At 35.8% G+C, this 12,369-nt stretch overlaps 1 protein-coding gene across 1 annotated transcript; it reads left to right on the top strand.

Moving 5' to 3' along the window:
- The first annotated feature begins 7,704 nt into the window (after positions 1-7,704).
- LOC106157633 (uncharacterized) lies at positions 7,705-11,726 on the top strand. Its single transcript, XM_087018836.1, has 5 exons — positions 7,705-7,868; positions 8,311-8,475; positions 8,889-9,052; positions 9,708-9,809; positions 10,021-11,726. The coding sequence occupies exons 1-5, from the start codon at positions 7,721-7,723 to the stop codon at positions 10,315-10,317; spliced, it is 876 nt and encodes a 291-aa protein (XP_086874962.1). The 5' UTR covers positions 7,705-7,720; the 3' UTR covers positions 10,318-11,726.
- Positions 11,727-12,369: the final 643 nt, after the last annotated feature.

A 12,369-nucleotide genomic window follows, 5' to 3' on the forward strand; every position in this document is an offset into this window, starting at 1 on the left:
ATTAATTAATAAACAAATAAATAAATAAAACAAAATGATTCATTTTCTACAGCACCTGAAGCGTGCAGGCCTTACAACTGGTGACCCTGTGACTTATTACGTACCAGGCGGTCATAAGGCCATGCAGTTTTAGAATATTCTGCCCCATTTGTGGCACTTTGGGTTAACAAATGAATTGACTGCCCTAGTACAGGGTAGAAAAATCTCAAGGAAGAGCTCTTAAGATATAATTTAACCTGATCTTGAATATGGCGCTGCTCTTGAACATAGTTAACTTGAACTACTGAGTGAAATACGTCTCAATGCAAACATTGTTTATTAGGATATCAAATGAATCGGATCATATATTGCATTATCTTTAACAACCAAACCAAAATGTAAAATATTTATTAAGGGAGCAAGACCTAGAATTTAAACCAAACGACCGATGAGTGTCTTTTAAACCAGTGTGATATAGTGGTTTCAAAATTAATTGATAGACTTTTATTTCATTTTTAACCTTTTATTTTAGTTATTTTGTTTTAAATTTGTTCACATATGTCTTTTTATATTCCTTCCTTTCTTATTCACTGGTGGTTTTATTCAACTACAATGCAATGTATGGAATTATCCAACCCTGGGGTTGCAAATTTGGTAATAATAATAATGCTAATAATAATAATACTTAAAAATGTACACACACTGTATGTCAAAAGTGAAAATTAAACCAATATAAATGTGTAATTTATAAGATCACTTCACGTAAAAACCTCGTTATCAAATAATATTTGACTAAGTCATCATGACTTGTATGTGTTTAAAAAAGCTACCAAAGCAAACGTTTGAGTCTTAATCATTGTTTGTCATATATTGTCATTTACGAAATTGTTGTGAGTTCATTGCATGCAGGGATGTTGATCAGCAATAAGCTGCTTATGGGAGTACACACAGCAAAATCAGTCAAACCCGGCTTATTTTTAGAAGAGCGTGGTTGAAGCCAAAATTTTACTGATAGTACACCCTTAATATTTTCCCTACCACAAAAAGAGATTTAAAAAGAAAATTAATGAAAACAAAAAAAAAAGACAGATGAAAACAATGTCAGATGACAGCCATGTTGCTAGTTATGATGTTTTCTGGGAGGGCGTGAACATTATGGCGTTTAGTTAGCATAATAAAACAATTCTAGACTGTTGCCCAACGTTAATATGTTGTTTTGAAGATTGAAGCCAAAATCAATAATATCGGTGCATCATTTTTTCAAACAACAGGTCAATACTGGATACAGAATGTGAATTGCGATGGAACAGAGGCACGCCTGGCATATTGCCCCCATAGCGGCTTTGGTGTCATCTACTCATGTTACCAGTCAGATTTTGCCGCCGGCGTTCTGTGTAAAGGATGTGAGTAGATATTAAAGGTGGATCCAGAATTCTTCATCATCCAGAATCCTTCATCAGTCTCACTAACAGTCTGAAAACTCTAAAGACAAAGAAACCAAGGAATGCAGTCTCCAGGAGTGTTAGTCGAAATGGGACCTGTTTTTTTATTTACACTGGGAATATATGCCCTACCTGACTTTGTTTCTCTCACACCTAAATAAAAATTATGGAAAAAAAATGAATGTAATTCAAAGTTTCGTTTAAAATTTATTTAAATATTTTTCAGTAACCCCAACGGGATTGATTAAAGACTTCCAAGACATTACTTTAATAAGCATATGATGGCAGAGAAATTTACGCAGCAGTTCCAGGGTTTTGTCAGTTTTTTCCTACTTACCGGCGGACCTGAATTGTGATCACACCAACAGTGCATTGTACAGTGCTGTTCTAAGTTGTTTCTTTCTATGTTTATTTCCTTCAGCCAACGACGGAGAAATCAGATTAATCGGCAAAAGCCAATATATTGGAAGAGTGGAGATATTCTATGCAGGTAGCTGGGGGAGAGTGTGTCATAGCGGATGGACAATGAATGATGCCAAAGTAGCCTGTAGACAGCTTGGCTTCAGAGGGGCACTGGGTTACTGGGGAACGTGGTCGCCGAGAGGGACTTCGAGAGTTGTTCTAGGTATTGCGTGTTTGTCTGTATGTATGTTCGTCCGTATGTATGTTAGTCCGTATCGAGTCTCTGTGTTTCAGTCCGCCAATCTGCCTGTTTGACTATATGTTACTGGCCGAGATCTTATCTGATTGCTTGTCTGCTTGTGCTTCTTTGCACTAGTCTATGTGTCTGTCTGTCTGTCTGTCTCTCTCCTCGTGGATGCCAGTTTGCTTCACTGTCCTTCTTCTAGAAATGATAAATAAACGCTCAATACATTTTGGTTGGGAAGGTGTTATTACAGACCTGTTAAATATAATAATTGTTTTTGTGCGCGTGTATGATCACGAAGTTTCGTATTAAAGTTGCAATATTTTCTGTGATGCATCCCACGGAAAAAATGTGGGTTTGTGTAATGAAATGTAATGGCATGTTATCTTATGGTATATTTGGATCCCTTGATTAGACGTGTTTTTAATAGTTAATTTACAATTATGTTTTTTTCTTACAACAAAATGTTGGAATTTGCATGAAAGTTGCTAAAGATAAAAGCAACTAAAACATATTAGACATATTAAGATATTAAAGCACACAAAAAAAAGGAATTAAATAAAGTGATGAAAGTAACCGTTTATTTCAGTTTTATGATATTTTAATGTACTTTTAAAGACGTAAATTACAAGTATAAACTTCCAGACCAGATAAGCTGTAACGGCACAGAGAGTCGACTGGATGCCTGCCATCATGGACGGGTAGCATTCCCCAGTTCATCGTCCTGCTCGCAAGATTCAAACGTGGACGCCTGGGCCGCCTGTGAAGCGCGTGAGTATTAGCATTGCGATGGCATCCAGCATTAGGCCCTGTCGCACTATAGTTCTCATACGTTGGGAAGAAAATAATAATCCATTCTAGCGTATGAATATGCCTTTGAGTTCCTTATACGAGCGTATCAGTAGCGTATGAACATAACCGCATGGGTAGTGTGCTTCTGATTTATTGTCTATTATGGTTTGATATGGATATAGTGCATGGGTAGAGTACATGTATATGCAATGTAAAACTGAGGAACTAGTAACGTAGGGGGCGATTAATTAACGTATGTATTTTAAACGTTTGTCTGCCGTAAGTTATATATATTTCGAATATATGTTTACCTAACGCACGATTACCGTATGACAAACGCATCCTGTGTTTTGTCTTTTGTTAGGGGTGGGCAAATGAAAGCTTTTTTGGGAAATTTAATTTCAGACAAGTGGATTCTATGGCCATTTTGGCTGCTGAATACAAATCTAATAAGTATTTTCATTTTAAATTACATCTGATATTGGTATCAGGTGATTTTTCAAAATGGCCACCAAACGCTCCCTCAAATCACATATTTCTCATGTAAATCTTTAAATATCAGTTCAAACATGGCTTTTTATATGTCTAACCATATGCTTTCGTGATCAGTGAGCATAAATAGATACATCATTTTGGTTGGGTCACTTCATTTTGGGTTAAAAAGAGGATTTTTTGGTCATTTTTTTTTTGGTAAAAATCACCCCAAAATTACCATTTCTGTGTACATAAATACAAATGTTTATATGCAACTGTGGCTTGTAAATTAGGAAAAACAATAATACAACAAATATGGTCAGTATTGTTCAAGGATCACATGAAACTGAAAAGTTTTGACATATAGAATAGCATAAATGTTAGTTGCATATGGGAATATTTACAGTAGAACACTCAGTAGCAGAGCATTAAGGATATTGTTACTCTTTATTACCATCCAGATACCGAAAATGAGTTTTTTCCTGCATCTAATTATTCAATAATGTATCTGTCTTTGTGCTGCTTTGAAACAATGAAAAAAACTCTTGAAAATATGAAATAACGGCGTTTATATTTTTTCATTGCAATGTATAAGCATAAGCAACTCAAAGCTTTAATCATCTATTTAACAGCTTTCTTTTTTGAGATTAGTTAGCAATGCATATGGGGCTTAACTTCATTCCTGAACAAGATTTTATCACAAGGCTTGGCCAATGGACCACAAGGGCATGAGCTACAATCCCATGCCAACGTTACGGTTTAAATGCTTTTGTTATGGAGTCATGAGTCCGTAATGACCGATCTTCTAAAAACAAAGGTATTATTTTGCTTTATCAACGATCAAATCTGAACTAAGGCTTTAAAAAATCGCTGGTAGGGTTTTGGGGTACTAAATGGTGTCATTAAATTGGCTTTGAAATAGTGATCACGGGTGTTCAGGTAAAACAGACATTTGAGAAACCGATTTTTCAGTTTTTACCCCCAAACTGCAATTATACCGTCACCCGTAAGATGACATGTGTAAATGTTAATTAATATAATCACTGAACACTGAAAATTTATTTATCACCGAAAAGAATGTATGTAAGGCAGTAAATAAGGAGTTCTGGGTGAACGGTGACAATATCCTTATTGTCTTCATTTATAACCTAGTCACACTAGAGGCGGAATGAGCTAGAATGTAGTCGGAATAAAAATTTCTTGTTTGTTCCTGGATATTTGAAGTATCTTAAAATTCTAAGCGCATTCTAAATGTGTTAAAATGTTTTGCTCTTTCTCAAAACTTTCGAAGTGCATTCCAAGTGGAAAAATATCGAATGGCATTCAATTGTATTCTAACTGCACTATGAGTGCATTCTTAAAATTCTTACAAAATTCCAACAGCATTTTAAACATTTTGATCACATTCGAGGGAGAACCGAAATGGCAAGGCGCTTCAAATCTTGTCAGAATGTTCCACATTGTGCCTCCAATGAGCAGGAATGCAACTCGAATGCATCTTGATTGCAGGCTGGGTTTCAGCCAACAATGAAACCACACTTGTATGGCATTTGAAGTGCATTCTAAATATTCTCACTATATTTAGGGTGAACGGCATTAGCATTAACGATATTCCAAATGTGTTCCAACTACATTCGAGCTGCATTTGAGAGCTAATACAATACAACTGAAATGTGCGCGAATCATTCCAGGTGGGTTCGAAGCACATTCTGAGGTATTCTTGCTGGAATTAAGGTCAATTTGATATTACCCAACGAATGTGGCGCGAATTTTGAAAATTCTTCATTGTGGCTCATTCTGCTTGATTACTTCAGATTCCAAATAAGTGTGACAGGGGGCTTTACAGTGCCTTCTGGTCTCAGTGTATTTCTTGTTGATGCTTTTATGGTTGTGATGAGATACTCTTAAACTACACAACTGAAACTAAGTACTATTCCAAGGTCAAGAGCTTAGAGGTTGTAAGAGGTTGATATCTATGTCACCTGACAAAGTTTTACCTGTTCTGAAGAAAAGGAAAATTATACAGCATAAAATTTGTTGGTACACATCCATGAAGTATTTTCAGCATTGTTTTTATACCAAACCGTAATCCATGAATTCAGTATGCACATAATGGCCATTATTTATATTTATCTTAGGCTCGAAGTGTCTATTTTATGTATATGTTTGTTTTAAATAACTTATTTTTACAGATGTCACCCTAACAATATTGCCAATGTCTTGAATATGCTCATATTTGAACTCAGCAACCCTCAAAACATATAGAGAGACATATAACACATCATTTTTATGTACTTTACTGTGAAAATATGGCCAAAAAGCCATTTCCCGCCTTTTTTCACAAACAAATAGCAGATACCAATATAAATCTTTAGCTTTGGTAAAAAAATATTGTCAGATTTGTGTTCAGCAGCAAAAATGGCCATAGAATCCACCTGTTTTAAAAGAAATTTGTCATTTGCCCACCCCTACTTTTGTGGTAGGGTAGATGTAGATAATTTTGAAAACCAGTTGGATTTGTTCCAGTTTGCATGCCATAATTATCAACAAATAAGGTGGACACTACCCATATATTGTTCATACGCTCATATGCTCATACCTACAATGAATACTATATTCCTACGCTCATATATACGTTACTCAAACGCTTATTTACGGGACTCAAATCATCATATACTCAAGTCAGTGCTCATTATACATTACTCATCCGTTGTGCTTACGTTACATACCCCTCATATACCGGGTACAATGGCATGCCCTGACATACGACCATACTTTAAATGCTACCCATTGGATATTCAAACACAAGTTATACAACGTAAACACGCTATTAATAGGCTATTTGTACATCTTATACAATTCTTTTCATACGTTTGGAACAAACGATAGACGCTCAAAGTAGTGCGTATAATCGAATTTATACACGATATTCGTACGTACCTCTATCACGATTGGTGAGACAGAGGTTAAACAGGGATGTCGCTTTGCTCTGAAAAAAAAAAAAAAAAAAAAAAAAAAAAAAAAAATATATATATATATATATATATATATATATATATATATATATATATATATATATATATATATATATATATATATATAAACAGTAGACATATATTTACAACTTTATAACAATATTTTAAGAACACGGATGGCAAACAACGTTTAATCAAAATTTGGTTATTTATTATTATTATTATTATTATTATTATTATTATTATTATTATTTTGGAGGACCTTCACTTTCAAAAGGGCACAGAACACTTGTAACTGTGTACACACTTGACATTTAATATGGAATATTTTTTTTTCCAAATCATTTATCATCAGTTCTTCCTATTTTGCTGGCTGATAAATGAAAATAAGGATTACAATCGTGTTTTAACAACTTTTAATTATCTATTTGATGTCATTGTGACATCAGTTCATTAATGGAATTCGCCAGTGAAGCAAACAAAAAACACATTGCCTATTCTATGCCATACGACAACCATTAAAAGAGGTATTTTGGACCTCCATGTTTCCCAAATTATTGTCTGTAAAAGAGTTACACGCTCCACAAAGGCCCCTCATGTCAGTGTCTAGTCACAGTAACGGTCGCTGTTACGTCTGACCTCTTGTGGCTGCTACCAGCGCTTTCAAGAGGCAAGGCATTCCTTGGGATAGGTTTTTGAAGTTCAATCTGGAGTAACATTCCAGACATCGGTCAAAATCTGTCCAATTTGATCCAGTTTTGTTGTAGGACATGTAGGCCATTGATTCGGCGAGTAATGGCCTACCCACATATTGTCTATCTGGTTCAAATATGGCGATTTTGATGACCAAGGTAGCTTCCCATTCACTTGCTTCTGTAAGTAATCTGCTATTAAAAGTGCTCTGTGTGAACCGACAACCTTATCGTACAACCTAAAATTGTCCCTAAGTTGCCCCCTATCAAATTATAGCCGAGTGGTTCACAGGTTATTTCTTTATTTGATCTGGTTCAGGTTTTCGTCGGTGACTACCATTGGTGTTTTGGCACCAATGTGGTACCCATTCCAAATACTGACGCTGTTAATGACCTTAATCACTTTAGATGCGGCAAACGCTTCATCGTTGGCCTCTTCTGGATGTCTGTAAACTCTGTTTTGACTGTTGAGCGGAGCAGGTAAAATATATATAATTAGACTAATCATCTTACAAGCTATGAAGTAACGAGTCAGCAGAAGTTTTGAGCGAAACATGGAAAGGGAAAGGTGTCGTGTCTCTGTTATTGCAATTGTATTTCGATGTCTACATGTGTTTCAATTCAAAAAAGAATTTGATAAATAAGCTTCTGTGTAAGACATGAATTGCAATCAAGTCTGACACGTTTACATTTCTAGCTGACGATGGCCAGCTTCGACTGATGGACGGTAACGGCTACAACAGCGGCCGTGTGGAGATCAAGTTTGCCGGAATATGGAGGCGCATTTGTGACTATGGATGGGGAAGCAACGACGCCGCAGTTGTCTGCCGACAGTTGGGATATAGCGGATATGTTAGAGCCGTGACAGGTAGAGCAGCAGATCTTTCGTTTTTATAATTAAAGATGTACAACTTAAGGGATTTTTGAGCCTAATATAAGTTGAATATGCTAACTAGTAAAGCCGGGCTTTGCATTTGAATTCCATGTTTTGTGCCGTTTCTAATTTTAAAAATAACTCTGAAGCTTTGAAAAAAGGACTCAGAGTTTATTAAGACCTTGCCTTATGATATATGAGAAGGATACAATCGACATTAGAGGGGTCCCATCGTGCTGAATTGCAAAATATTTGTAGCTTTGCAGAATATTTAGAAAAAAGAATATGACCAGGCTAGTAATTTTGAATTTGATGAAGGGACGTGTACGAACTTTTGGGATTTTGCCTCCATGTACGTACTTTTATAGCATTTTTTTTTTATATATTACTGCGGTAAGGGTGACACTTTTGTTTATTGCTCAATTCGACAATTCAGATTGGACCCACAAGAGCAGTGGTCCTTTTTGGCTGCAGAATGTTAGTTGTCTAGGAGCAGAAGTTAACATCACAGATTGTCCACATGACGGAATAGGGTATTCCACATATCAATGTGATTTACACAGTTATGATGACGCTGGTGTCTATTGTCAGGGATACTTACGTAAGTATATAAATAAATAAAGAATATATAAATGCTTATTTGTCGGTCGGCTGGTGTGAAACGAATGCGTGTCCCCCAGGAAAACTACCCAATTAAATCACTGTATATTGTATAATGTAGCAGTGCAACATAAATGGTAGTCAATTAACCAGTAGCATCACACCTGATTACGCAATTGTCCATTTACATTTCTTATCTGAGATCGGATTTTTCTTTTTATGACTGCATTTTAACCTAAACTGAAACTGAGATATTCGAAATATTTCGTTAAAACTGTCTAGTCTGTAGTGTTATTGAACGGAAGTAAATACTTCGTAAAAATGAACGCTGTAAAGATGCCTGGTGAAAAAGTGCGATATCTGAAAGTGTATATCAAAACTAATCATTGCCAATTACAATCCATTTTCTACCAGCGGGTGTCACTTTCCCAAATACAGCCACCACCACATCGAACACAACGACCACACCGACCAATACGACACCAACCACAACGACCACACGGACCACACCGACCACACCGAGCACACCGAACATACCGACCACAACGACCACACCGACCACAACAACCACCGTTGCAGTAAGTCATACTAGAACAAATACATAACAAGTTGATCTACAGACTGACATATTCTTGGACTAAATATGACCGACCCACATTAACATCGGCTCCGCTAATGCACTAGCTGTTGGTGTCCCTGTCTCCACAAGAGTTTTTATACATCGGAGTCGAAATTTAACCCTTTTACTGGCCTGTATGAGGGTGGGGAGATCCTCAGGGAATAAAGTGACATACTTTTAAGCAGGGTCGGTCAGTTAGTCTGTAGATCATATGTTATGAATGCGGTCTTAATTGATTTCACCGTTGTATTTTTGATTCAGCCATGTTTTATGTGCTATTCGGAGGACTCGTATTCGACATTTCAACATATTTACTTCGTGAGACAGATAACAACCGCACTGTATATACAAACACTACTCCATTCATATGTACGGAGGGGCTTTCAATAAAACAGTATCATTTGTGTTATCAAACCATTTTTCAATCCAAAATATGTTATTTTGTTAATAGCTTGCAGTCAGACCTCATCAGGGCATGGACTTTAATAGACATTATCGCCTTTGTTTTGACTGGCGAAACACATATTCATATCTTTTATATAATTTTTGACAAAATAAATGTATTGATTTTTAAACTTTTAGTGGGCACTTAAATATGTGATATTTCATTTCAGAGAGGACCTACATGCTATTCGTGCTCCGGCATCCAGTGTTCCAAATCACAGAGCATTTTGCTTTCCTATTCTTTGACATGTTCTTATGGATATGTGTGCTACGTGAGTCTCTCTCCCCCTCTCTCCCTCTCTCTCTCTCTCTCTCTCTCTCTCTCTCGTTTGCACATACACACACATACATACACACATGCACGTTATGAGTACAGCATATGTACAGCATTTGTGCATGCGCAGACAAAAGCATAAATGATGTAATTTTTTTTGTATGTTGGATAAATGTCATTGTGATATGGACAAACGTATTTATTTGCAGACCTCGGCCTCGGCCTACGAAAGTTACAGTCTGTTCTACAGTTCTTCCACCATTGCCTACAGCTACAGCCGCGGGTGCAGGCGTCTGTCATCTTGTACCAGTCAGGAACTCCAGGGGAATACATGCACGGGAACTAGGACCAGTAAAGTATGTAGGCAGTGCTGCACTACTAACTACTGTAACAATGGTACACTGGATACGTCCCAAAGCAGCACCAACAACACAGGATCCGGTCCCAGGAGTGCTTGGTTTGACGTCCTCTACGCGTTTTTGTTCTTTATCTTTGCTTGGAATTAAAGCCACAGTGTGCCCGCTTTACACCCTACTGTGACAGCAAACTCAAACAGTTTTAACTGTGGTACAGATTTATTGTGGAATATTATATTCAGAACTATTGACAGAATCACAATATTAAAAGTCGAAGTTGGGTGTATATGTGCTGTAAAGTTAAAGGGATAATAACTCTTCGTGTGAGATCTATAATTTCACAATAAAAACATTGTGAGTACACACATCTGAGGTCCAAATGTTTTGCTCACAATTTCGATTGTTATTATTGTGACATTTAGAAAAAGTTTGTCATGCTGCGCGTGTGAGCAAGTGACTAAGAAAAGGAACATAGACATTTCGTCATTTTAATTCAAGACAGGATTGATGGTACCGTTATTGCCGCATCTCAGGCTAATTACTCACAGAGAACATTTCGACACTAGAAATATGAGTATAGCTACGATATATTATATAAAATGTAATCATATTTCCATTGTTATGTATTTAATATTATAATTTAACATTTTTTAATCACTTCAAATGAATTATAATCTGTTCTTTTTTATTCATGAAACATATTTATATCAAGTATTTTTTTTACTTCACTAAGATAATATGACGAGTTTATGATTAAATGATTTGCAAATTTTATGTTATTCGGTATTTGTTTTGCTTTGAAAAATCAAAAAGGAGTGTATATTGTAAAGTTTTAGAATTCGATGACAAATTCTTTTGAAGAAAGGGTGTATGTTGAAAAGTTGATGACTTACGCTTACACTAATTACAATTAGTAATAAAAGGGAAATCAAATAGATAAAAAGTTAGAGTGGTATTGAGTGTAAATTAAGTTTTATCAAGAGATAACAAGTGTAGAACATGTTTTTAGTGGGAAAAAAAAGAAGGAAAAGGTCAAAGTCGGTAACAGTTTGTGTGATTAAGTGAAAAAAATGGGGAAGATGTCTCGTTGTTTTGCCTTCAGTAGACTAAGATATATATATATATCCGTTTTTGATACATAGCATGGGTTAATGAGTGTTGCCATGTAGTTACATAAAACGATTTGGAAAAAAAAACTTACAGTTTAAAATGCTCACTACGGTTTGATAAAATCTTTATTTTTGCATAATATGGTGTGTGCCTAATCTAGAATAGCAGAAAAATTTAAAAATGAGATTTTGTAACTTTATTTGTATTTGCATTTGTGTTATGCTTATATCTATCTGGAATATGTAATAGTGTGATTTGTGTCAAATATATAGGAACGCAAAAGAAAGGTTTGTCTCTTCATAATTGTACTGTTTTTGTTAGTTACATGTATATAGATTTCTATTGTGAGGATTACTTACAGTTGTGCATCATGTGTGTTTAACCATATTTCGGGTCATAGCCTTGTATAAAATTGCTTGAACCAAATTATAGATTATTAAACAGAAAAAAGCGTCTCGAAATTAGTTATTTATTTCAACATTTGGAATAACCAGTTTGTTTCATTGTTTAACCGCGATCAATATTATCATGTTCTTTCGTTTCCTAGCAACTGCACATTCCCTTGCTGTCTCAGCTTCAGGTATTTTCTTACAAAGATTATTTTTTCCTATACTTAACCTTATCCGTTAGTTGATGAATAGTGAATAAAAGTGAGTGGCGCCTCTTTTGTGTGATCATACGGCATTATATATTATATACAGTACTTTTACCGGTATTATTACCTGGACTTATTTCAAAAAGACTCTAAAGCTATTGGGGTTAGCTTAAAGCCTGATAGAATAAGGCAGCTGAACATGTTAAGTTGGTTTTGTATATTTGGTTTAGAACTTTTAAAAACGACTGCCCCACTATAAAAGCAACAGTGTTTAACATACCCAAATGAAATGACAGTTTGCTTAAGGTGCGTAGTTAAAAGATATTAAAAACCTGGTATTTGCTAAGTCTTAGCACGACAGGATTCCTCGCCCGCCAAACATACTAAAGCATTGTGAAATTGACCCCTGCTAACGTCTGGATTTAGAATGTTGCTATATGGGGTGGGTGGGTGAGGGTTGATGATTATGAAAGCTCTTGCCTATTGTACAATGTCTA

Source organism: Lingula anatina, chromosome 8, assembly GCF_051362555.1.
Source record: "Lingula anatina isolate TDL-2025a chromosome 8, LinAna3.0, whole genome shotgun sequence".
In the NCBI taxonomy this organism is placed as follows: Eukaryota; Metazoa; Brachiopoda; class Lingulata; order Lingulida; family Lingulidae; genus Lingula; species Lingula anatina.

Excerpts from the sequence above, each read along its gene's own strand:
- LOC106157633 (XM_087018836.1), top strand. The coding sequence starts at position 7,721 with ATGGACGGTAACGGCTACAACAGCGGCCGTGTGGAGATCAAGTTTGCC. Across the intron at positions 7,869-8,310 it reads ATATGTTAGAGCCGTGACAG|ATTGGACCCACAAGAGCAGT; the intron begins GTAGAGCAGCAG and ends TCGACAATTCAG. Across the intron at positions 8,476-8,888 it reads CTATTGTCAGGGATACTTAC|CGGGTGTCACTTTCCCAAAT; the intron begins GTAAGTATATAA and ends ATTTTCTACCAG.